Source organism: Triturus cristatus, chromosome 6 (assembly GCF_964204655.1).
Source record: "Triturus cristatus chromosome 6, aTriCri1.1, whole genome shotgun sequence".
Classification (NCBI taxonomy): Eukaryota; Metazoa; Chordata; class Amphibia; order Caudata; family Salamandridae; genus Triturus; species Triturus cristatus.
This window is the reverse complement of record NC_140589.1, coordinates 557,094,954-557,121,605: the sequence shown is the minus strand read 5'-3', so window position 1 is coordinate 557,121,605 and position 26,652 is coordinate 557,094,954. Positions and strand designations below refer to the sequence as shown.

Genomic DNA, 26,652 nt, shown 5'->3' with positions numbered 1-26,652 from the left:
TGCCCTTCAATGATGCACTTTCAGACGTTCTTTTGGGCACCTGGTCCCGGCCCAACACAGGGGCTCCTGTGGATAGGAACGTGGCCCGACGCCATCGCCCGGCCCCGTGCGACCCTATTTTCCTCTCCCAACACCCTACCCCTGAGAGCTTGGTTGTCCAAACCTCTGAGTCCCTGAGCGCATTCCCTTCCGCACCTCTGGACAGGGAATCCAAGAAACTGGAGCAGTTTGGGAAGAAGATTCTCTTCCGCCAGTTCAGGGTTGCGGTCTGTGCACACTGCATGCCTCATGGGTCATTATTCCCACTCTGTGTGGGATACGGTGGCGCAATTGCTTCCTCAATGTCAGGAGGAGGCCCGGACGTTGCTCTCCCAAGCTGTTGCTGAAGGGAGAGATGCAGCCAAGTTCACGATTTGTTGTGGCCTTGACACAGCAGACTCGCTGGGCAGAGCGATTTCCACGACAGTGGTGCTATGCCTTCACGCCTGGCTGAGCACAACTGGCTTTTCAGGGGATGTCCAGAACACTCTGATAGACAAGGTTTTTGATGGCACTCGCCTTTTTGGCGACAAGGCGGATAGTGCTTTGGAGCGTTTTAAGGACTCGCGGGCTACGGCCAAGTGCTTGGGCCTTTTGGCCACGCGCACTCCTTCGGCTTCTGCTTATCTCTCCTTTTGTTGCCAAAGAAGGGGCACCCAAACACGTTTGTTTCAAAGCCACAGGCCTGCGCAGCAACGGTGTCAGCGCAGCTGCGGACGTGGGACCCGCCGAGCTGGGTCACGCGGCCAGCGGGCGGGTCAGTCCACCACCTCCCCTGCCGCCACTGCCTCCAAACCTTCCTAGTCCGGTGTTTCAGGCCCACCAAACGCCAGTGGGCCTCAGGGTTCGCCATCACCTCCTCCACTGGTGCACCATCACTTCAGACAGGTGGGTTTTACACATAGTCCGAAGGGGCTACTCCCTCCCCTTCGAGACTATCCCTCCAGCCATGCTACCTCAGTACCACTGCATGTCAGGGGATCACTTTGCACTTCTCCAGCAGAAAGTTGCAGCCCTCTTGGCCAAGGATGCAATTGAGCGCGTTCCGACGCCAGAAGTAGGTTGTGTTTGTTATATCCACTACTTCTTGATTCCAAAGGAGGACAAGGGTCTGTGTCCTATCTTAGACCTTAGGAACGTCAATCGCTTCCTCTGGAAGGAGAAGTTCAAGATGCTCACACTTGTTCAGGTCTTGTCTTCCCTAGACCCGCAAGACTGGTTGGTAGCGTTGGGCTTGCAGGACACTTATTTTCATATCCCCGTCCTGCCGGCCCACTGTAGTTACCTGCGGTTCACGGTAGGCCACGAGCACTTTCAGTTCACCGTGCTCCCTTTTGTCCTTACCAGCGCTCCTCGGGTGTTCACGAAAGTGATGGCAGTGGTCGCAGCTCATTTGCGCGGATCAGGGGTTTCAGTCTTCCCCTATCACGATGACTGGCTGTTGAAGGCGGGCTCGCCCCAGGCAGTCGTCTCCCACCTCCAGACTATCGCCGACCTCCTGCATTTGCTGGGGTTCTCATCAATGTGCCGAAGTTGCACCTGATTCCCTCTCAGAAGCTCCTCTTTATTGGAGCGGTTCTGGACACGGCGCAGTTTCAGGTTTATCCTCCTGAACAGCGAATCTGGGACATTCGGGCTATGATTCCGATCTTTCGGCCCTTGTCCTGGGTTTCGGTCATGGTGACCTTGAGGCTGCTGGGCTTCATGGCCTCCTGCATCCTGCTGACCAATCATGCCAGATGGCATATGCAGGCTTTGCAGTGGGACCTGAAGTTCCAGTGGGCACAGCATCAGGGGAACCTGTCCGAGTCCTTTCAGATCACGGAGGGCACTGCTCAATAGTTGCAGTGGTGGCTCACAAACCAGCATTGGGTCAGCAGCATATCACTCTCGCTTCCCCAACCGGAGCACACTGTGGTGACGGATGCGTCCCTCTTGGGGTGGGTTGGGGCGACCACATGGGAGAGGCGGAGATCAGAGGCCTCTGGTCTCCGGCGGAGTCCAGGCTCCATATTAAACTTCTTGAGCTCCAGGCTATCCTACTTGCACTGAAGGCAATTCTTCCCTCTGTCAAGGGGAGAGTAGGGCAGGTGTTCACAGACAACACCACCGCCATGTGGTACTGCAACAGGCAAGGCAGAGTGGGGTCGTGGACCCTATGTCAGGAGGCTCTGCGTCTCTGGACATGGCTGGAACGTCAATGCATTTCCTTGGTGGTTCAACACCAGGCAGGTTCTTTGAATGCCAGGGCAAACAAACTCAGCCACAGGTGCATGTTGGATCACGAATAGCGTCTTCACTCGGAGGTGGCGCAAGGTCTCTTTAGACAGTGGGGAGAGCCTTGATTAGATCTGTTCGCCACCGAAGAGAATGCGCAATGTCAACAGTTCTGCGTGTTGGAATTTTCGAAGCGACGCTTTTCGTCACGAGTGGAGTTGTGGTCTATTGTATGCCTTTCCGCCTATACCACTTCTACCCAGTGTGCTGAAGAAGATTAGGCGCCCAAGTCATTCTTGTGGCCCCGGACTGGGTTCGAAGAGTTTGGTATCCCGAGCTACTCAGTATGAGCGTGGATCCCCCGATCCGACTGCCTCTTCGGGAGGATCTTCTGTTGTAGCAGCAGGGGACGGTACTTCACCCAAACCTGTCCAGCCTCCACCTCCTTGTGTGTGAGCGGCGACAGTTGATTCCATTTGACTTGCCTCCTGAAGTCTGTGATATCATTCTGGCAGCCAGGCGTCCCTCCACTAAATTGGTATACGCCTGCAGGTGGAACAAATTTGTGACATGGTGCACAACAAAGGCTGATTAAAAGATACCACATATCTATGTACAACCAAAGGTACATAAAGATGTATTACATCCACCAGGGAGGCCGATCATTGCCTCCTGCGGCTCAATTTTGGAGCCCTTAGCTAAATACATTAACGTATTTTTAAAACCATATGTGTCACAAACGAAAGCCTATGTTAGAGATACTATGGATCTCATATCCAAAATAGAACTCTCGGTGTTCGATGGAGAGCAACAGTTGTTGGTCTCCTTCGACATCGAGAGTCTATACACCAATATACCTCAAGATGAGGCACTGATGGTGATGCGCATGGTGTTGGGCAAAAGACCTAGGCCCCATCATGTTCCCACTGAATTTTTGCTCACTTTGGCTGCGATCTGTTTGAAAAATAATTTCTTTGCTTTCAAATCAGATTTAGTTTTACAGGTCAAGGGAGTAGGGATGGGTTGCTGTTTCGCGATGGAAATAGCAAATTTAGTGATGGACCACTTTGAAATGATATACATCTTCCATGAAGCGACCCCATTTAGGGGTCACATCCTTCAAGCCCTCCACAGTCCCTCCTGTGGATAGGAACGTTGCCAGGCGCCACCGCCCTGCTCCGGGCGACCCCAGTTTTCTGTCCCAACACCCAACCCCCGAGGGTCTGGTTATCCAGGCCTCTGCCTCCCAATCCTCCTTCCCGTCCGCTCCACCGGACGGGGATTCCAAGAGACTGGAACAGTTCGGTAAAAAGCTGTTCTCCTCGCTCAGTTTGGGCCTGCGGTCTTTGAACACCGCCTGTCTCTTGGACCGTTATTCCCACTCTCTGTGGGATACGGTGGAGGACGTGCTGCCCCTGTGCCCGGAGGAGGCCCGGGCACGGCTTTCCTCAGCTCTGGCCGATGGGAGAAATGCAGCGCGCCATGCCATCCGATGTGGACTCGACACTACGGACTCGCTGGGTAGGGCGATTTCTACCACGGTGGCGCTTCGACGTCACGCCTGGCTGTGGTCCACGTCCTTTTCCGGGGATGTCCAGAGCACTCTCATGGACATGCCTTATGATGGCGCTCGCCATTTTGGTGAGAAAGCGGACAGTGCGCTGGCACGCTTCAAGGACTCCCGGGCTACGTCCAAGTCCTTGGGCCTCTCGGCCCCGCGGCCACAAACTTCCGCTTTTCGCTCCTTTCGTGGCCAAGGAAGGGGCACCTCCTCACGTCCGCCTAGCCACCGGCCGCAGGAACCAGCCTGCACGCGGTCGCGGACGTGGTTTCCGCCGAGGCGGTACTGGAGGACAACGCGGTCAGTCCAAATCCACCCCGGCAGCATCCGCCTCAAAGCCTTCCTAGTCCGAGCTTTCAGGCCCATCCCTCGCTAGTGGGAGGCCGGGTTCGCCATCACCTGCTCCACTGGCGTACCATTACTTCGGACAGGTGGGTGCTGCAAATCGTCCGAAGGGGCTACTCCCTCCCCTTCGAGACGACCCCTCCAGCCATGCCACCGCAGCACCACCGTATCTCAGAGGATCATTTGCATCTTCTGCAAGAGGAAGTTTCGGCCCTCTTGGCCAAAGAGGCTGTCGAGCGCGTTCCGAGCCCAGAAGTAGGTCGTGGTTGTTATTCCCACTACTTTCTGGTTCCCAAGAAGGGCAAAGGGGGCCTATGCCCTATCTTGGACCTCTGGAATGTCAATGCCTTCCTCCGGAAGGAAAGGTTCAAAATGTTGACTTTGGCTCAGGTTCTAGCTGCCCTAGACCCTGGAGACTGGATGGTTGCGTTGGACTTGCAGGACGCATATTTCCACATCCCCGTCCTGTCGGCCCACCGGCGTTACCTGCGGTTCACGGTAGGTCAGGAGCACTTTCAGTTCACCGTGCTCCCCTGCGGCCTTACCAGTGCCCCTCGGGTGTTCACGAAAGTGATGGCGGTGGTCGCAGCTCATCTGCGCAGATCAGGGGTTCCAGTCTTCCCCTATCTCGATGACTGGTTGTTGAAGGCGGGCTCGCCCCAGGCAGTCGTCTCCCACCTCCAGACTACAGCAGATCTCCTGCATTTGCTTTGGTTTTCCATCAACGTGCTGAAGTCACACCTGAGCCCCTCTCAGAAGCTCCTTTTCATCGGAGCGGTTCTCGATTCGGCGCAGTTCCGGGTTCATCCACCGGAACAGCGGGTCCGGGATATACAGGCCCTGATTCCCATCTTTCGGCCTCTATCCTGGGTTTCGGTCAGGCTAGTGTTGCGGTTTCTGGGGCTGATGGCCTCCTGCATCCTACTAGTGCATCACGCCAGGCGGCGCATGCGGTCTCTGCAGTGGGACCTGAAGTTTCAGTGGGCCCAGCATCACGGCAACCTGTCCGACCATGTCTTGATCTCGGAGGGCTCTGCACAGCAGTTGCAGTGGTGGCTCACGGACCGCGATTGGGTCAGTGGCAGATCCCTCTCCCTACCCTAACCGGAGCATGTAGTGGTGATGGATGCGTCTCTCCTAGGATGGGGAGGCCACATGGGAGAGGCGGAGATCAGAGGCCTTTGGTCTCCGGCATAGTCCCGGCTCCACATCAACCTTCTGGAGCTGCGGGCAATCCGGCTTGCACAGAAGGCATTCCTTCCCTCTGTCCGGGGACGTGTGGTGCAGGTGTTCACAGACAACACACCCACCATGTGGTATTGCAGCAAACAAGGCGGGGTGGGGTCGTGGACCCTTTGTCAGGAGGCTCTGCGCCTCTGGACATGGCTGGAACATCAGGGCATCACCCTGGTGGTTTAACACCTTGCAGGCTCTCTGAGCGCCAGTGCAGACGAACTCAGCCGCCGGTGCATGATGGATCACGAATGGCGTCTCAACTCGGACGTGGCGCAAGGCCTCTTTCGGCAGTGGGGAGAGCCTTGGTTAGATCTATTCGCCACCGAAGAGAATGCGCATTGTCAGCAGTTCTGCGCGTTGGAGTTTCCAAGGCAGCACTCGCTCGAGGGCGCCTTTCGTCGCGAGTGGAGTTGCGGTCTAATGTACGCCTTTCCGCCTATACCACTTCTGCCCAGAGTGCTGAAGAAGATCAAGCGCGACCGGGCCCAAGTCATCTTGGTGGCTCCGGACTGGGCACGAAGATACTGGTATCCCGAGCTACTCAGTCTGTCGGTCGATCCCCCGATGCAATTGCCTCTTCAGGAGGACCTTCTGTCGCAGCAGCAGGGGATGGTCCTCCACCCCAACCTGTCCAGCCTCCACCTCCATGTGTGGAGATTGAGCGGCGGCAGTTGATGCCATTTGACTTGCCTCCTGAAGTCTGTGGTGTGATTCTGGCAGCCAGGCGTCCCTCCACAAAATCGGTATACGCCTGCAGATGGAACAAGTTCGAGGCATGTGGGCTGCTGAATTCATATCTGTGCATAGATCGCCGCCTAGTGTTGGGTCCGGATGATTGCACATTGTTGTCCTGGAAGAGTCTTCGAAGTATCACGAGATAGGTGACTCCTCCCCTGGACCACAGTGCACATGGGCATCCTCTCCATCCTTAGATTGTTTTTTTCCGCCATTGGGTTCGGATGTGCTTATCTTGGCTCAAGTTAGGAAAATTCAGTTTAAGGCCAAAAGGCCTTTAGTTATCGTCGGTACTGTTCCCGTTCGGTATCGAATAGTTTCTTTAGTGCTGTAGCACCTTCTTCCAGCTTTTCGGATCCGCTTGGTCCGAACATCAAACTTCGATCGACGATGGAATCGAGGACTCCATTCAAAAGGTGTCCTGTATGCCACACGAAATACCCACACATCGACGTCCACCCGGTATGCAACAAATATCTCTCACCGGATCACGATGAGTCGAAATGTATGGCCTGTGCCCGATTCCGCTCGAAGGAGACTCTCCGGAATCGACGGGCAGCGAGATTGGAGGCGCAGCAATCGGCGCCTACCCCGGCCAACATCTTTAGCACCGAAGACGAGGACGCCGAGAGCGTGGAAGATGTAGACTCCAGCCCCGCTTCCGAACACGATTCCCGATCGGAAGACGACGATGAGGTGACCTTTCAGAGAGAAGAAGTCGTCGAAGAGGTAGGAGACTACGATGAGGCCTTTGGGGCAGAGGAAGATAGCTCCAGCGAGGAGCTAGGCCAACCCGTCGATACGGAGGCCGAAAAAATACGTCGTCATGAGGCTCAGGTCGAGGGATCGCCTTCGGGCCTTACCCAAGATCAATCTCACGGTTCTTCGGCCCCGCCTTCAGGCCCGGCCTCGAACATTTCGCAAGAGCCATTATTATTGAAGACGACTGGATTCCATTCAGCGAAACCGAAACCATCCATCGCACCAGTTCCATCGAAAACAAAAGTGAAACTGGTTGTGATCGGATCGAAGGCCTCGAAGCCCTCCACTTCTTCGACGCCGGCAAAGGTCATCGGCTCCGACCGCGCAAAAAGGGATTTCGGTGCCGAGCTCACCGCAGCGGATACGGGTGCCGAGCCAAAGAAGAAGGCCCTCGGTCCCCACAAGGCACTTCGCCCTCTGGCACCGAAGACATCGGCCCCAACCACCAAAGTCAAGGTGGCCACCCCTTCTGCGTCGACGTCTAAGACGGCGGCGCCTGCAAAGTCATCGACTCCAACGAGCGTTGATACCTCCCTTCGGATCGATGACCCCATGACTGCAAAAAAGTCGGGGGCCGCTTCGACGCCTACCTCCAAGGTGCCGACCGGCTCCAAAGAGCCATCTGCGTTCACCGTGCAACAGGTCTCGGCATCGTTGCAACGCATTTGAGAACGGGCAGCCCTCCACTCTACGTCGGGTCCCGACACGCACAAGGCTTCGAAAGCACCCTCGGCGCCGACCAACATCACGTTTGGGTTGCCGCCGCCCACGGCGCCGAAACTGTTCGAGATTCGGACACATGTCCGCCGGACACAGTCCCCATCCACAGGACAAACTGATCTCGAGCCTTCACAACCACAATTTATCGACGCCAACACTGGTAGGTTGATTCTCCGCAAGCAGAAAATCACGCCAGAGAGGGGATTGGACTCCTACAAAATTCCTCTCAAACACAAATTGCCGGCAGGGTCAGAGCCAGTGCTTCATGAACACTTTCAACCCTTCCATCAGGATCCACCGTCCTTTTCTCCTACGCCTTCAGAGGCAGACGCAGTAGAAGACTAAGTAGGGGATGATACCACCTACCCTGGGGATATCGATCCTGATGATCACCTGCAAGACCCAGATCAGACATGGGATGACCCCACAGACCAGGGTACCGCACCAGATACCCATGACACGCAGCTTTATAACATATAGACATCTCCCACAGAGGACACTGCTGCCTTTAATGCCCTCATAGAACGGGCTGCTGCCAATCATGGAGTAGAACTCCATTCTGACACTGTCGAAGAAGACTTCTTGGTGGACACTTTCGCCTCTTCCCAAAGAACTGTCAAGACTCTGCCCATGCTAAAAGGAGTTCTCAAGCCTGCAAAAGACATTTTTAAAGAAACAACCAGGGCACGGGTGCTAAACCCCAGGATTGAAAATAAATACAAGCCTGCACCCGGAGACCCTATGTACATTAGGGGTCAGTTACCTTTGGACTCCATGGTGGTTGCTAATGCTCGCAAAAGAGCCCACTCACAAACAACAGGTGATGCTCCTCCCCCAGACAAGGAGTCCAAGGTGCTGGAGACATCAGGCAAACGGATTGCAGCGCAAGCAGCGAACATCTGGCGCATTGCCAACACACAGGCACTCCTGGCCCGTTATGATAGGTCCCACTACGACACACTAGAGTCACTACTCCAACATTTGCCAGATGAATATAAAGAGGCAGCGGAGCTCCTCATCAGAGAGGGACAACTCCTTACCAATACATCCATCAAGTATGCACTGGATGCTCAAGTATGCACTGGATGCAGCCGACACAGCGGCCAGGGCAATCAACACAAGCGTCATGCATGGTTGAGAATCTCAGGCTTCAAGCCGGAGATTCAGAACAATATCCTAAATCAACCGGTCAACCCAGACTATTTATTTGGCCCTGAAGTTGACACTACCCTCGAGAAAATTAAAAAAGACACTGACACTGCGAAATCAATTGGGGCTCTGCAGACGCAGCAGTTTCGTAGTGGCTCCTTTCGTCGCCCCGGGAATAGAGCAGCTGCTAGAGGTCAGGGGTCACAGCAGCAGTACACTAAAGGAGGCACACAAAGTACCTATGATAAAACCAACAGAGGTGGATATCGTGGCTCCAGCACCAAGGGCAGAGGACGTGGTTACGGCAACACCAGGTCCTCTCCCAAAAACAAACAGTGACGCCCTCTCCCTGCCCCCCGACCACATAACACCTGTCGGGGGGGGGGAGACTCCAACGGTTCCTGTCAGTGTGGAAAGCCATCACCACAGGTGGGTCAGGGACATTATCCAGCACGGTTACTGTCTCGAATTAACGTCCACTCCACCCAACATACCGCCAAAGCACCGTCCTATGTCCGTAGAGCACTTGGCATTATTGCAGCAGGAAGTGCTAAGTATGCTGCAAAAAGGTGCAATAGAGGTCGTGCGCGTCAACCAGCAGGGGACAGGGGTGTACTCTCTCTACTTCTTAATCCCAAAAAAGGACGGGTCGCTCAGACCTATACTAGACCTGAGACCCCTCAACCGATGCATTCTCTCAGAGCATTTCCATATGCTCACCCTACAGCAGGTTCTCCCGCTACTCAGTCAGGGAGACTTCCTAGCCACACTGGACCTAAAAGATGCGTATTTCCACATACCCATACACCCTTCACACAGGAAATATCTCAGGTTCACTATTCAGGGTCGTCACTATCAGTTCAAAGTTCTCCCCTTCGGAGTAACAACAGCACCCAGGGTCTTTACCAAGTGCCTAGCAACAGTGGCGGCACATCTACGAAGACAACACATTCACGTCTTCCCTTACCTGGACGACTGGCTTGTTCAGGCAAAGTCAGCCCAGCAATGTGCCAGCCACATGTCCCTCACCATTCACCTTCTTCACAGTCTGGGATTCTCACTAAATTACCCAAAATCACATCTCCAACCCGCACACGTACGACAGTACCTGGGCGCGACCATAAACACTCTGGCAGCCACAGCTCAGCCAAATTTAGTGAGGATCAACAGCATGCAACTGCTGATCTCAAAGTTCAAACCTCAACACTCCCTTCCTGCGCCAGTGTTCATGCAGTTGATAGGCATGATGGCCTCCTGCATCTTCATAGTCCCGCACGCGAGACTACATATGCGCCCGCTTCAGGAGTGCTTGGCACGTCAATGGAATCAGGCTCACGGGCAATTAAAAGACCTAGTGTTGGTGAGCGGTCGGGCATACAACTCTCCTCATTGGTGGAATCCACAAAACCTTTGCAAGGGCCGACCGTTCCAAGAGCCTGTTCCACAAATAATACTGACAGCGGACGCCTCTCTCCGGGGTTGGGGAGCTAATATACTCACTTACACAGTGCAGGGACTATGGACAACGCAACAAAAGAAGATGCACATCAACGTTCTGGAACTGATGGCAATCGTCCTAGCCATGAAGGCATTCAAAGTACACTTGTGCAACAAAGTCGTGTTGATCCGAACGGACAAATTGACTGCCATGTACTACATACAGAAGCAGGGAGGAACACACTCTCCACAGTTGTCTCATCTGGCTCAGAGCATGTGGAAGTGGGCCATTCAGAGGAACATATTCCTCTTGGCGGAACACCTCCCCGGCAAGGACAACCAGATGGCGGATCTGCTCAGCAGACACAGCCACCAGATGCACGAGTGGGAGCTACATCCGTCAGTTCTCCAACCATACTTCCAACAGTGGGGTCATCCAGAGATAGACCTATTCGCCACAAACGAAAACGCCAAATGCCAAAGCTTTGCCGCCAGGTTCCCACATCCACAGTCACAGGGCAATGCGATATGGATGAACTGGTCCGGCAGATTTGCGTACGCTTTTCCCCCAGCGCCACTAATACCTCTAGTGGCACGCAAACTGCGACAACACTCACTAACACTCATCCTAGTTGCTCCCACATGGGCGCGCCAACCATGGTACACCACCTTTCTAGAACTTTCCGTGGTGCCGCATCAAAGGCTGCGGATCAAACCCGCACTTTTAACGCAGAACCATGGCGAGATTCAGCACCCAGATCCGCAACAGCTGAACCTGGCAATCTGGCTCCTGAATTCTTAGAGTTTGGCTACGTAAACCTGCCACCTGACTGTATGGATATCATCAAGGAGGCCAGGAGACCCACTACCAGAGCTTGCTATGCGGCTAAATGGAAGAGGTTTGTCATTTACTGCAACAACAATGACATTAACCCGCTGGACGCATCCGTTCACAACATCATCTGTTACCTCCTACACCTATACCGATGCAATCTGGCATACAACTCAATATGTATCCAATTAACCGCGATAGCAGCCTATCTCCAAAACAGGTAGCACCTCTCTTTATTCAGAGTGCCTGCCATCAAAGCCTTTTTGGAGGGACTCAAACGAGTAATTCCCCCAAGACACCCACCGGCACCGGTGTGGAACCTAAATGTGGTCCTCACCAGATTAATGGGTCCACCCTTTGAACCTCTCCATTCATGTGAGATTCAGTTCCTCACCTGGAAAGTGGCTTTCCTAGTGGCAATCACTTCGTTAAGAAGAGTTAGTGAACTCCAGGCACTAACCATTCAAGAGCCATTCATACAGGTTCACGCAAACAGGGTTGTACTACGTACCAACCCCAAATTCATGCCCAAAGTCATATCGCAGTTCCACATGAATCAAACTATCGAACTGCCTGTTTTCTCTCAAAATCCACAGAATGTTGCAGAGAGAATGCTCCATACACTAGATGTAAAGAGGGCCCTCATGTACTATATAGACAGAACTAAGGACTTGAGGAAAACAAAACAACTTTTTGTTGCCTTTTCTCCACAACACAAGGGCAACGCCATTTCCAAAGCACTTATAGCCAGATGGATCGTTCAATGTATTCAAATTTGCTATCACAAAGCTAAAGGCACATTAACGATTCCCCCACGAGCCCACTCAACACGAAAGTTAGGGGCATCCATGGCTTTCCTGGGAAACATTCCTTTACAGGAAATATGTAGAGCAGCCACATGGTCCACTATACATACATTTACCAAACACTACTGTGTAGATGTACACTCAAAACAGCAGGCAGCTGTAGGACAGGCTGTTCTCAAAACTCTTTTTCAGACTGCTGCAGCTGGCACGGGTAGCCGCCGCTAATAGGAGGTACTGCTATGTATTCTATGCACAGATATGAATTCAGCAGCCCACATGCCTCGAACTGAATATGCTACTTACCAGTATGCATCTGTTCTTGGCATGTAGGGCTGCTGACATTCATATCGCCCACCCTCCTCCCCGGCGCCTGTAGCGGCTGCAGCACTCAGAATTACTGTATAGCATGGTCATCACTTACTGTATCTACTCCATCACTGCCACAATGGCGAAAAACAATCTTAAGGATGGAGAGGATGCCCATGCTCACTGTGGTCCAGGGGAGGAGTCACCTATCTCGTGATACTTCGAAGACTCTTCCAGGACAACAATGTGCAATCATCCGGACCCAACACTAGGCGGCGATCTATGCACAGATATGAATGTCAGCAGCCCTACATGCCAAGAACAGATGCATACTGGTAAGTAGCATATTCAATTTGTGGCATGGTGCACAGCAAAGGCTGTGGATCCCCTTTCCGCCCCTCTTTCTGAGGTTCTCCTCTTTCTTCTTTCTTTGGCCCAGCAGGGCTCTGCTCTGGGCACCCTAAAAGGTTAACTTTCTGCTATTTCTGCTTTCTTGTGGCTCCCTGATCAGCCTTCTCTTTTCAAATCCCCTGTTGTTACTCGCTTACTTAAGGGCATTACTCACATGTTTCCTCCTGTCCCTTTCGTAATGCCTCAGTGGAATTTGAATCTGGTCTTGACGTTTCTGATGTGCGCACCCTTTGAGCCACTTCATAATTGTCCCCTTCGTCTCTTGACGCTTAAGGCTGCTTCCTTGGTCTTGACGGTGCTGCAGGTGTGCCGGCAGAGGTGACAGTTGAAGGGTCCTTGGGTGTCGGTTGGTGATGCTAGCTTGCAGTTGTTGCGTCCTGGGTTGAGAACGTGGAGTGCCGCTGGGTCGTAGCATTGGCGTTGAGGAGGTCCAGGGTTCCTGGCGTTGGTCGCTGTCGGGTCGCGGACGGGCGCAGACGGGCTTGCCTATGCGTGCCTGCTACCCGCGTCCTCTGTGCGGTCACGCAGCAGCCACCATTAAGTAGGGGTCGGGGAGGTCTAGACAGCTGGTAGGCGGGAGGGAGGAGGAGAGCTGGATTGGGCTGGTCGCATTGGTCGTGCTGGGGGGAGGGGCAGCTGGGGAAAAAGGTCAGAAAGGCAAAAAGAGAGGAAGGAGTGAAAATGAGGCAGCGAAAAGTGCAAGAAAAGGGGGTAAAGACACAGAATTTGAGTGAGATGGGAAGATTAAATCAGTAAAAAACGAGTGAAAACGGAGGAAAGACACATGAGAGTAAAAGGAGGAGATTGAAATCTGAAAAACAAGTGAAAACTGAGAGAAAGAGCGGAGCGAGAGAAAGGAGACAGAGGTCCACTGGACCACCAGGGATGAGGTGCAGGTAAAACCTGCGGGTGGAGGAGGGCCTCGAACACCAGCACTTGAGAGTGCACGGCATTGGGGGAAGGCCTCACTTGATGGTGGAGCTGCGAGGGGGGGAGAGCAATTTCACTGACAATGAGTCAGTGCATCAAAAGGGAATTCCCACAAACCCTCAACATTCTTTGGTGACAGTGGTATTTTAATCTAGTATTCACATTTTCCATAGGCTAAACATTATTGGTCTTGCTCCCCTATAAGAGTATTTTTTAACCAAAAGCTTATTCTTAGTATGAAACCATCCTTTTTGCAAAAAGGTACCACAGAATGACATATACCTGAAATAATTTCCATTCCATCTTTCTATCCCATCCTGCAAAAGCTACAAGAAAGCAAATATCTGATAGAGACATCTAGCCGCAGATTCCATAACTTCGAATATCCCCAGGCGTCAGACTGGATCCGGAAAACTTTCTGCTGCAGCACGTCTGTGTGCCAGGGGGCGGCGCCGCACGGCTCCGCCCTGATGTCGTCCATGGACTTGGCGTCAGCAGAGCCATATATGCCCCTCCCGGCGTGCTGACGTCAGTTTTCTTCTTTTCCATGTCCCAAAGCGGTTCCTGGAAAACCAGCGGTTCCTTGGCCTGTTTTGTTTTGGCCTTTTTTGACGCCTTCTCGTCACGGAACAGTGTGCAATGCCTTCGGGCTTCAAGACTTGAATCCTGTGCGCACCAGATGTCTGTCACGGACCAACACGCCGTCTGTATGAGGTGCCTGGGAGTGCACCATGACTCCTAAGAGTGCGATGCCTGTCAACGAATGAAACTCAAGTCCTTGAGGGAGCATCGTATGAAATTGCTGGCCGCACAGATGTCCGGTCCGGCACCTTCGCATCCACGTTCTCCCTCTCAGGATCGGGGCCATTCCCGAGGTCGTTCCTGCGGACGTCGTTCTGAGGTGGGTAAGCACAAGCGTAAGTCGCGGAGATCTTCCGCACGTACGCGTGACGCTGGGGCCCGTTCCTCTCGCTCCTTGACAGACACCGGCGTCCGGCAGTCGTCTCCTATATACCCTCCCTTTCCGGGAGTCGGAGCGACGAGGACCCGAATGGAGGCTTATTCGAAGGCCCTCCAGTCTTTCTTTGGGTCACCCCCTCTCCCTGGTGCGCCTTCGGGTCCCAAAGAGGTGGAAGACACTCGTGTCGGATTCTCGCCGACGGATTCGTCCTCGGTGCCGGCCGTGTGCGTCCACTCCGATTCCGGAGTCGACACAATGCCGACGGGACATGGCCCAGAGGGCCCTCCCAGTTGGCCGTCCAGCCCACCCGGTCACCGCACAGCCCTACGCGGCTTCCTGCGCTGATGTCGGAGGCGGCGGCTGGCTCAACGCCCTGTCGGCGTCGTTCCTCTCTGCCTATTGCGGTGGGATCGTCGTTGGCCGTGCCCCGGCAGGGTCCCCTCTGGAAGTCGTCAACGTCGGTTCGACTCCCACTCAGCGTCAGTCGACACCGGTACTGATGTCGATGCCTGCGCCTTTGTATGAGGATAATGCTCTGGACTTCTCGGATGTTGATGCGACTCCCACGCGTCGTCAGTCGACACTGGTGCTGGCGCCTATGCCTCTTCGTCTGCAAGAGGTTTGCGTCCCATTGGACTCTCCGGGTCCGAGGTCGCCTCTGTGCCCCATGGTGCAGGTACCTAGTGTGATGTGGCTTTCAGACCTTCCTCGGGCTCCTCTTCTTCTACTGTCTAGTGGGCGGGTTAGTCTCCAACCCTCTCCTACTGACAGTTTGATATTGCCTCCCAGAATAGCGACTGAGGCTAGTGCTGCCTACGCACAAGCTATTCACAGGGCGGCAGCTACTCTTTGCTTTCAGCCCCTTTACTTGCCTTCTGATCCTTTACTTGATCTTCTCCACATGGAGCCTATTGAGGTAGAGCCTTTGATACTCCTTGGGGGTTCTTTATTTGATGTCCTGCTTGGCACGTGGGTGAGGCCCTCCACTGGTGACCCTGTTGATCGGGTCATTGCTTGTAGACACCGTCCTGCCCCGGGTGATCCACTGCCTATCCCTTCACCCTAGGGCTCAGGGTCTGGTTGTTGAAGCGGCTTTTGACTTGCAGTCTTCCTCCGCTTTGCCGTTGTTATCTCCCACCAGGGAGTTTAGGTGGTGGGACGCATGTGGTCAACGGCTTTTTGGGAGCATCCGTGCATTGAATAAGTCTTGCATGTACGCGCTCGCTTCCTTTGCCCTTTGGGACTTCGTCGAGGCTCTTCTGCCTTCTCTACCTGAAGGACAACGGCCAGATTTACATAGTCTTCTTCATGATGGCCGGGGAATGGCACAGCTTTCCCTAAGGTCTTATCTTGATGCCACTGACTCTATGGGTAGAGCTCTTGCTCGGTCTGTATGTTTGCGGCGCCATGCATGGCTGCGCGACAGTCGTTTCCCAGACAATGTTCGGGATGCTCCTAGAGATGTACCATTCAATGGCGTGGAACTTTTCGATAGCCACGCAGATTCAGCGGTGTCCCGCCTCATGTCGGGACTACCGTAACGATCGACTTTCTGCATTAGAGTGTCCTTATCTTCTGTATAGGCGATGTGGCCTTGTTGTTTTGGTTTTTAAAGATATTCCGGGTTCTATGCATTGTACCCCGTTAATGTAGGCGGTTGTTCCGCCATTTCAGTTTGCCTTCAATACGGCCGGGCGGCTGGTTCTGTCTTCATTTCGGCCCTCTGACTGTGTACTTTGCCCAAGAGGGCTCCCCGCGCAGGAGTTGAAATTTACCCTATGTAGGTTATTTGCTGGCTATTCAGTGGTTAGCTTAGCCTTGGTACTCTCCTATGAAGTATTCCTCGCAGGCATCCTTCTATGGGTCAGGCTGTCCATCTTCTCTAATGTTCTGCGATCTTAACGGTAATATTTCTCTATTGCATCTTCGGTTACAGTAGGCTCCTGTTTCCTGTAGTATATTCTATGCCTCAGTATGGGTTCCGTGCCATGCAGCCTATGCTTCGCCTGCCCTACCAAGGCCCCTTTTTTCAGCATCATAGAGCTCCTCTTGTCCGTGATGGCTGCTTTCTTTTGCCAACCACTGCCTTTTGGGGCCCTTGTTCTGTTCAGTTTGGGAACAGTTCTTTCACGGATGACGCACTGTCATTGTTTTGCGCCCAGAAAAAGCCGATGGGCGGCACGTTTATTGGTGCTGGCGCCAATTTGGAGTACACCCTAGTATGTCTACTGTTATAGGGTGTTAGCATTACCGCTTCTGTACTCAGGCCTTAATTGGGCTTGTCTTTAAAGGTGGGGGCTTTGCTGCGTACGTCTTTGATGTACACTGCCTTATGCCCTCATTCTCTGGGCACTTTCCATATGGAACTGGCTGAACATTCCTTGTTGCTTCCGCACCGGTGTTTTCTATTGGGTTCCTGCTGTAACACTCTCAAGGAGGGTGTTGTCTTCAGGATACTCATTTCTTGGGTCCTTGGGCCTTTAGGTGGGTTCTCATTATTTCATTATCGTGCCTTGCTCCATCTCCTCATCTGTCTAGCGGGGGACCGTGGCTCCTCCCGGGCCAGTGACGGGTGTCGCTTGCATCTCCGGACGTGGTCCTGTCCACTTCTGCTTCCATATACCTCTTGGTACTTTTCACGATCATCCAGTATTTGATCAGGTGACACGTTGTATTGCATGTATGTTTTCTTAATCTATTTCTGCTCTGTGCTCTTCACACAGCAAAGTCGTGCCGGCAACATTCCTTCCTGTTGTTTCCATGGTCTTCGCCCCGGTCTGTTAGTCCTGCGAGCTCTTCTGTCGGTGTCCAGCTTGCCAGATATCCCGCCCCCCCCCCCCCCTCCCTTTTTTTTACCAGTTGCCTACCCTGCTGATGCATCTTTCACCTATGGGCTGCTCACGCCACCTTACAGGACTTTATTTTCTATGCTTTGTGTGGTTCTTACATCCACACGGCATGCTGTGTGTATTCCTGTCTTCCACATGTATATCATTCTACTGTAGTCCTGTTTTGGGTACTTATGATTCTTGCCATCCGCCCTCTCACATGTCTTGTGAAGGAGAGGCTGCGTGCTGGAGTGTCTTGTATTTCTGGTACTACCATCACTTCCTGGCCAGGAGTCGGCATTCTGCCAATGCTGCCCCATTTATCTTGGCTGGTGCGGGTTCGACTGCTTTTTTCACTGTTTTTGATACTGGACCAGTATGCGCTGCTGTCATAACAGTTATTTCTCTGGGTTTTAATTCAGTCCACACATTGGATCCTTTGGATCCATGGGACCCTTGGCTCAGTCCTCTTCTTTACGAAGCCATGAACTCTCACCTCCGCCTCAACATTTCTTGGTTTAGGCTTCCTTCTCTCAACCCGGTATACATACGGGGGTTTTCGAGCTGTTATTTAACAGCTTGTAGTGCCTTTGCCTCCCATTGTTTTCCGCTCTTTCAGAGCTTCATGGGTGGGTGTGACTGCGCTGGCTTGCAGTTCCCACTGTGTATTGTCACCTTGATGACGGCTACATTCTCTCGGGAACTTGGTGGGGTTCAGTCGCAGACCCGCCTCCACTATCGGTATGGCTTTGTTATCTATTCTAAGTTAAATAATCTGCGGCTAGATGTCTCTATCAGATGGACAAGTTACTTACCTTCGGTAACGATGTATCTGGTTAGAGACAGTCTAGCCGCAGATTCCTCAACGCCTGCCCGCCTCCCCGTACTGCGAGGACCTATTCAGGTTGGGCTTCCTGCATTCGCCTTCCTCCGGTGGCTGATCTTCTGCGGGGTGACGTCTTTCACTTCACTCCTACACGGAATGCTTCATTCTGTTTGCTTGCGCTACTCCGCCCATTCTCGTAATCGGGCGGTATGCTCATGGGTTATGTGCCTTTGGCATCCCTTCTAGCTGTGTTGTCCATTGTGGAATCTACTCATGTTTCCCTACCCCGCTGCTATCCCTTTCTCAATTGCCTTAAGGTCTCCTACCTCCCCTGCAGTCCATTGGTTTCAAGCCTTCTAGCTCTGCCTCTGTCTATTACTAGGGATACTACGTCCCTTTCTGGTGCCGTCCTATAGTGAATTGTCCTTGCTCATGTGTTCCGGACTTGTCCTTCACGATTCTGTTTTGTTGTTGCAGACTTTCTGTCCTCTGCCATGATACTTTATCTACTTGTGGGGGTGGTTTAGCCTTTGCTTTTGTGGTGTTGCTTCTCAGAGCAGTGCTCTGCTCTTCACTTCACTAATTTCAGTATACAATGCCTGGTACTGTCCTTTAAGGTGCTGTTTTTCACCATTCGATTTCTTTTGCTTTTTCATTTTTTTTGCACTCTGTTCCCATAATATCACAGTTTTTAGTGGTGGCTCACGTTGTGGCGGGGAAAAGTTTCTCCAACGAAAACTGACAGCGCGTCGGGAGGGGCATATATGGCTCCGCTGCCCTCACGTCCGTGGACAATGTCGGGGCGGAGCCGCCCCGGCGCGCAGAGTTGGTGCTGCGGAAAGTTTACCGGATCCAGTCTGACGCCTGGGGATATTCTAAGTTCGGAATCTGCTGCTAGACTGTGTCTCTACCAGATACATCGTCACCGAAGGTAACTCGTCTGTCAGCACCAACTGGATCCCTCAACGGGTCTTCAGCCATTATATTTGCAGATCTTTCTCTTTCAGAGTATGATAACATCTTGATTTGCTTTGGTAATCTCAGTTATCTGGTTAGACAATATGCAGTTGTGCTGATTGTCTAAGGTGCACTGTTTCACTAAGCTCTACTGAATGGTTTCATACAAATAAGAGCAGTCTCAATTTGATAGAGCAGTCCTGCAATCCTTCTCACTCTAAAGGGAGTTAGATCCTCTAACTTCCTACTATATACTGCTGGGTGGATTAATTTGTGGGAGCATATACCCATTAGAAGACTAAGTTACTTGCCTTAGATTAAATTCATAGTGTTGGACACAGGTGCTTATGCCGATTCCTTTCTACTCTTCCAACTCTATTCTTGGTTAATATGCAGTGTTTTTCTTTTGGCTCCATCCTTTGCCTATGTCGGGACACATACCATATGGGAGGAACTGGTGTCACCTGCGTATGAGTGCTATGTGTATAGTTGATATGTCACTTGAAGTGGATCTGTGTGACTGTCCTATAACTCCTGTGGCCCCCACCAAGTGTGGTGACAAAGGATTAATTAATTCAGCCCAAGTGTGGTGCCTGTGAAGGATTTTATCTAAGCATTTTGGCTGACTTGTTGAATCCATCAGAAATAATTTCTTTTCCCATACGTTGGTTAGAGTTTCCTCCGAAAGCATCACTGGGAAGACTGCGTAGTGCCTATTTCATGTTTCCCCTCCATACCTTTAACTATAAATGCAATATTTAGGGTCGGAAAATATGCAAACCACATGATTTTGATCGCATCGTACCTAACTTGTTGATTTTATTAGAGCTCAGTTTAAAGATTCCTTGAACCCTTCTAGGAAGATAGTAACAAATGCTGAACTTGAATGTTTGCACAACCCACCTTTCTTCACCTTTTTTTTAAAATTCTAATTGCTTTTGAGTAAAAGCGGGCGAGTCTTGTTTTCCTGAAGGCTGACACAGTTTGAGGCGACACCCTACCCGCATCTCCCTGACCATACTTCCACGGCTGCTGCCTGTCTCCCTCCCACCGCCGCCATTCTAACGCGGCCGCCGTGTGGAGGGGGGACCACGTCTCCCAGCATCCCTAGCGGCGGAACAGGAAGCCGCATCCCGCAGTCTCGCGCCTGGAGGCGCATAAATTACAGCTGAGCCACCACCTCGCGGGACCGCGCCGGGCTAAGCCCGGGCAAAGGTTGGGCCCTCTGTGGCCCACAGAGGCACAAGGAGGCTGGGCTGGGCCCCCCCTTTTTACATCTGCACCTGTGAACTTCTGCGGAGTATGAACTACTCGATAACGCACACAGTAAGCTGATCTGCTTAAGACTCTACATTGACTGCTGGTTGTAAATTTCTACTTTTCTAACTATTCTCTGATTGTTGATTTTCATTGTGATTCCTCGATTATATCGCCCGTAGTACGCACCATGACACTGCCCGTTTCCAAAGAGACATCGACAGTGGGAGGAGCTGTCAACCGAGGGACACTAGATAACTACGTTATTAGGGTACCCACTGGAATTGACAGGGATATTGCTCTTGACGAGCGACGGGCTGACGTCGCTCTGTTGAAGCTGTAAAAAACAAATCCTTATCCCTGGGTTTCTCGCAGCTAGTTATGTCACCGCAATCCAGTACCCCCCGCGAAATCGAGACCTATGATGTGTCTTTTAGCAACAACATACCTTTACTCTTTCGAGACACCACCCCTCCACCCGAGCTAAACAAAGACCCAATTACAACTCTATCTTCTTTCTCTAGTGACGCAATCTTTGAATCAGACGCCTTATTAGATGTACCGTTGCCATCTGTACAGGTTGTAAAGAAAACCATTAGTACTCCAAAGACCTCACGATTACAAGGTCCACCATCCAAAAAAAGGAAAAAGAGGGGAAGTGGTCCAAAGAGAGACAAGGTCAAATTAACTAAGTCTGATAATCCCAAGACCTCCTTATCAAAAACATCTTTATTATCTCCACTGGCTGTTTCTTCACATTCCCCAGCAGTTGAAATCCCAGATATCCATTTATTGGGAAATATTGAAAAAATGATTAGATCTTTCATTTTACCAATACTAGAAAGACTAAAAACAATTGTCCTGCATTTGGGGAACTTAGAACAGATAATCGGGGAGATTAAGGAGGGAACTAAGGACCGATTAAAGTCTGTATCAGTGCTTTCAACCACTGCATCGGACTTAAATATTACTGACCAAAAGGGAGCAAAAGCAACGAGTCGGACAAAATCGAAAATTGAGAATCTAATGCCCCGCCAAAAATCTTCCTTAAGTGTGACATTTAAAGAAAAAGAGGTGGAGGTGGGCGGGAAATTACATCCTCAACAAATTCCCCAAAATCGAAGTGACAGCGATGACCCTGTAAGGACATTTGTCCCTTCAACCCATAATGTAGATCTGCCTTCGGAAGCAGTTCCTCTTGTGGTGGTCCTTACGGGTGTTCCTCCCCTAAAGGACGGTAAAAGAGAAGACTATAGCCAGCTAAAAAACAAGGTTATATTTTGGCTTAGGCTGAATCGTCCACTTCCTCCAGACATAAATGGAGAAATCCTACATGTTAGGCGTCTTCCTTGGCTGGGACATAGGTAAAAAGATATTATGGGGGATATTATAATAATTCCTTTTCGAGACAAAAGGGCAGTTAGATACATCCTTAATTGGTTTCCTTTGAATTCTTCTAACACCATTAAAGCATTTGAATTGCCTTATTTTTATCCTAGAGTAGTCCCGACTAATGAGAGTAATTTGAACTTACTATCTCAATACCAGGATGATTGTATCAGACCTTTAATTCAATTTCATGATGGTCACTCTAGACCCCCATTTAATTATCAAGCTGATCGTGTCACCCATTTACCTCAACATCCGGAGGGTTGTCCCAGGTCTTTTCTCTTAGGCAAGAGAAATTATTATAATTACTCATGTCGATATCAGAACGACATCTGTGGGCCCCTACCCCAAAATAAGAATTACTATTATGGTTTGCAATTTCGCCCTCAGGCTGACTGTCTTGCCCCCCTAATTCAATATCAGAATAATCACTTAAGGCCTTCATTCCAGCATCAGGAACGTCGTTTTAGATCCCGTTCAATAACTCAGGATCACCTTGGGTCTGTACCTTTCCATCAGGATGACTAATTCTTACCCCTCTACAATCGCTATGCACCATTATCAGGGCTGGAAGGTGTGGACTGACTTAAGTCTCGGGGAACTAAAGAAGAAGCAGTTGATAGTCCTCAAAAGGTCCCTTCTATATGTTCAGAAGTAAACTCTAATAAAATCCTGCATCCTTCCTATGTTTTTAACTCAAGATCTAAGCAGTCCCAGCTCATATCTACTGACCTATTAGGTAAGACCATAGCCCTAAATCAGGCCGATTCTATTCCGGTTCTAGAGCGAGATTCAAATTCTAACCCTATTATTGAACCTGCACTAGATGTACAGGAATGTATAGGAGAGAAGAGTAATCTTCGAATTGTAGCACTATTCTGGAACATAGCAGGCCAGCGATCGAAAGTCGGAAATGACATATGGAGGGAGTTTAGTTCTAAATTTGACATTATAGCACTTCAAGAGACTTGTACCATTGATGTGGTACACATGGAAGGTTTTAAAACCTATTTTTCACCAGCTTTACCTTCCGCCTCAGGTAGACCGAAAGGAGGCTTAACAATTTACGTTTCAAACCTCCTTAATCTAAAGGAAGTAGTCGCTATAAATCTAGATTTAAATTTTCAGATTCTTAGATTGATTCTAAATAATAGGGACAGCTTCCTTATAGTGAATTTTCATAATAATCTTTCTGACCCTGAGGCAATCAGTGTGGTATCCCTGATCCGGACCATATTAAAAACTAGTATAAGGAAGTCCTTAAACGAAGAGGTAATTGTTTGGGGGGGGGGGGGACTTTAACTTGGGACCATGTTCGACCACAAGAAATAACAACACTTGTGATATTCTGGACGAACTTGGAAGTCCCATCCCACACTTTAGACATTCCATCTTAGGTAATCATCTAAATGAAACCTTGTTCGAGTTGGACCTGTCCCAGGTAAATACCCAGAACGATAAGAATCTAACATTGGCTCCTACTTTTCACGGTAGGGGATGTTTAACAACAATAGATTACATTTTGGTTTCAAATAGTGTGAGGACATTAGATGCAGGATTTAATAGACATACAATCCCTCTAAGTGACCATTATCCCCTCAGTATTTCCCTCTCATTGACTTCCAAATTGAAGCGTGGGTTGGGCTCCATCTTATCACAAAATAATCTGGCATTTAGCAGATTAAATGGTTATGCCCTTAAATGGGGGAAAGTAAGACCCCACGGAGATAACAAAACAAGTGATTGTGAGGGCTAATTCCCCCATTATGAAATGTCTTAATTTAGATACAACCCATACAGAAGTCATTTCAAGTTTTGAACTGATTGTCAAAGCAATCAATGAGGCCCTGTGGCTAAAAGTAAAGCATAAACAAAAAAAGAAGGGCTGGTTCAACCATGACTGTACGGTCGCTTACTCAAATCTAAAAGCTGCATTGAGAAAATCGGTTAGGGTGCCATATGAGATAACAGCTTTAAGAAAAGCTTATAACTTTGCATTAAAACTCAGGAAAAAAGAACTAAAAAACCAACTCTGGGACCAATTGCACCAAACTTGCTCCCAAAGAAACTCGGCTGCTTTTTGGCAAGTGGTCAAGTCTCCTTTCCTCAATGATAATGCTCATCAACCTAAATTAGATCTAGCAATAGAAGAAAAGGAATGGGTTCTTCATTTTTCCAAGATTTTCTCAGTTGGTATGGAGTCAACTAATCCGATGGATTTAACCCTCCAGAACTCTAACTCTCGGAACGATCTAGATAGTATTTATCCCATTGACCTACAGTTTTCATTGGACCAAATCGCCCTGGCCCTGAGTGCAAGTAAAAACGGAAAGGCACCGGGACCAGATGGTGTACCTATCGATCAATTTAAAAATCAAATGGACCTCTGGACTCCCCTTTTAACCAGAGTCTTTAATCCGTCCTGTTATATAGGTCTACTACCTTCTTGATCAAAATCCGTACTGGTTCCTATTTTTAAAAAAGGTGACCGTGAGTCAGTAACCTGCTATCGTCCAATCTCTCTTTTAGACTCCCTGGGAAAGGCGGTGGGTCGAGTCATTTTAGAGCAACTACAAGTCTGGGCGGATGATGGCAGGATTATTTCAGACTTGCAGTACGGGTTTCGCCAGGGCCTGGGGACGTTCGAACAGGCCCTAAATCTTTCACTTTTAATAGACAAGTACGTCTATGTTAAAGGAGGAGACTTCTATATGGTCTATGTGGATTTATCAGCCGCATTTGACTGTGTTTCCCATTCTAAGCTTTGGGCTTTATTGGCTGATATGGGGGCTCCATCGAACTTGATCAATTTTATCAGGGAACTCTATGCAAATGCCACTGCAAGAGTGCGCTATGGGGTGGGGGGGGAGTTGACGGAAGCCTTTCCAGTAGAAAAAGGGGTTAGGCAAGGATGTGTCCTGGCCCCTCTTCTTGTTACACTGTACACAAAAGGTCTGGAAAGAGAGATGATCAAGGGATCCCAGGACCTCCCAATGGTGAACAATCGTCCTATACCTGCACTTCTCTACGCAGATGATACCGTCATTTTAGCCCGTACCCCCCGTGAACTGCAAAAGAGTTTGAATAGATACTCCACATTTATGGCGGGCCTTGACCTTAAGATAAATATTAGTAAAACCTTTGTCATGAGGGCATGTCCTGGCCAAAAAAGCATTAGCAAAATGAGGGGTATTTATTTGGATCAACAAAAAATAGCTATTACGGAAAAATACTCTTATTTAGGCATTACTATAGATTATAAACTATCATGGAAATCGGCCGTAGAAATAAGAAAACTTCTTTTTCTAAGAACAACCACAGCCCTTATTAATTTTACCAGGAAGTTGGGAAATAGAGCTCCCTCTGAAATTATCATGATTTATAAAGCAAAATGTCTATCTGTGGCTTTGTATGGGGCGGTCCTTTGGGGTTTTGTGACAATAGACAGCATTCAGAAAGTGGAAAACTCGTTTGTGAGGTTCATTCTCGCAGTCCCTGTGAGTGCGGGTATCTTTGCCTGCCATACAGAGCTGGGCCTTGTTCACGTGTCTGACCAAGCCAAAGTTGAACCACTCTTATTATGGCGTAAGATCTGGTCCTCCGACAAGGCAACCCTCTCCCAGTCTATCCTGTCTGACTGTCTTTCAATGGATAACGTTCATAGGTCTAGGTGGCTCCGGTACATAGCAAGCTTTCTCCATGATTTGGGCTGGGATAAATATTTTCACAACCCCTCCTCTATATGTGAGGTTACGAGGAAGGCTCTAAAAAATAAAGCCCTCGCCCATCTGGAGGAACTAAGACTGATGAATGAAATTGCCAAACCCTCTGTCACTCGCTCTCTAATGATTCAGCTGGTGCCCACATTACAGCTGTACCTCACCCTTAATAATACAAGCTATGAGCGTTACCTATTGGTAAGATTTAGAATGAATTTCTTCCATCGAATGGTCACATTCCCAGTACGAAATAACTGGGCTAAAAATCTCCCTGTCTGTTCCTGTGATCAAATTTCCCAACAATCGACCTTGCACACCATTCTTTTTTGTAAATTTTACACGGGACCAAGGAAAAAATGGCTTATTCCGATCCTGAGGCGCACTGGTTTTAGACAATGTCGTCCAGCTTTACTCTTTTACAGTTGTTGGAGGGAGAGCACCTGGTATTTGTAGTAGTCAATTATTTGAAATCTATTGTTAAATACCGCAAGAATTTAGATTAATATGTCATTGTGAATATGCAATTTTATGTCTTTTCGTTTTTAATGGACTCGCTATGTCATTTATGAACTTTTTAAATCAAGGATTAACTAGTTGCTCTTTTTTAATCCCTCGTAGTCTCCATATAATAGGTGAGGGGGATTTTTTATCACTTTTTTTAACTTGTAAATAATCCTGTTTTTAGGATTGGTATCTCATTGTATGATTATATTATTGTATACTTTTATGATTTGCAACTATAATCGAAATAAAGCAAGAATCGATTGATTGAGTAAAAGCGTCCTAATGTTAAACCATGTCATATTTGTGCATACAGTTTTCTTCTGCGCCCCACCCTCTACCCTCCACCTGTTAACTGTCCTGCTTGAACAAATGAACAGCTAAGCTTTGTATATTCTGTCAGATTTGGTGCCAGTGGTGAACTCCAAACTGATTGAAATGGTCCAAGAGTTATTTAGATTATTTTCATTTTTTTCATTGGCGTGCATTAGCATCTAGCCTCTTTATTGATTCAGTCATATGTTTTTTTCTAGGTTTACTATTTCAGACAAGGCCATGAAGCATATGTTGAAATGGCCAAGAAGAACAAAATATATAGGATAAACAGCAAGAAGCAACCATGGCATAAAATAGATTTGCGGGTAATGATCCTTTTATTCTATTGTTTCTTTTAACTGTCACAAAAAAGCGTTGAACAGCCCTTTAAGTGGGGTCCTGTCATTCTTTTG

General features: G+C 49.8%; 1 protein-coding gene across 4 annotated transcripts in view; it reads left to right on the top strand.

The window, feature by feature from the left end:
- PHIP (PHIP subunit of CUL4-Ring ligase complex) overlaps nt 1-26,652 on the top strand; it is a 1,862,070-nt gene that overhangs the window by 967,761 nt on the left and 867,657 nt on the right. For all 4 annotated transcript variants that reach the window (XM_085610989.1, XM_085610988.1, XM_085610991.1 and 1 more), the window contains exon 25: nt 26,458-26,565. In XM_085610989.1, coding sequence (XP_085467115.1) covers nt 26,458-26,565 — 108 coding nt within the window. The remainder of the gene's footprint in view (nt 1-26,457; nt 26,566-26,652) is intronic.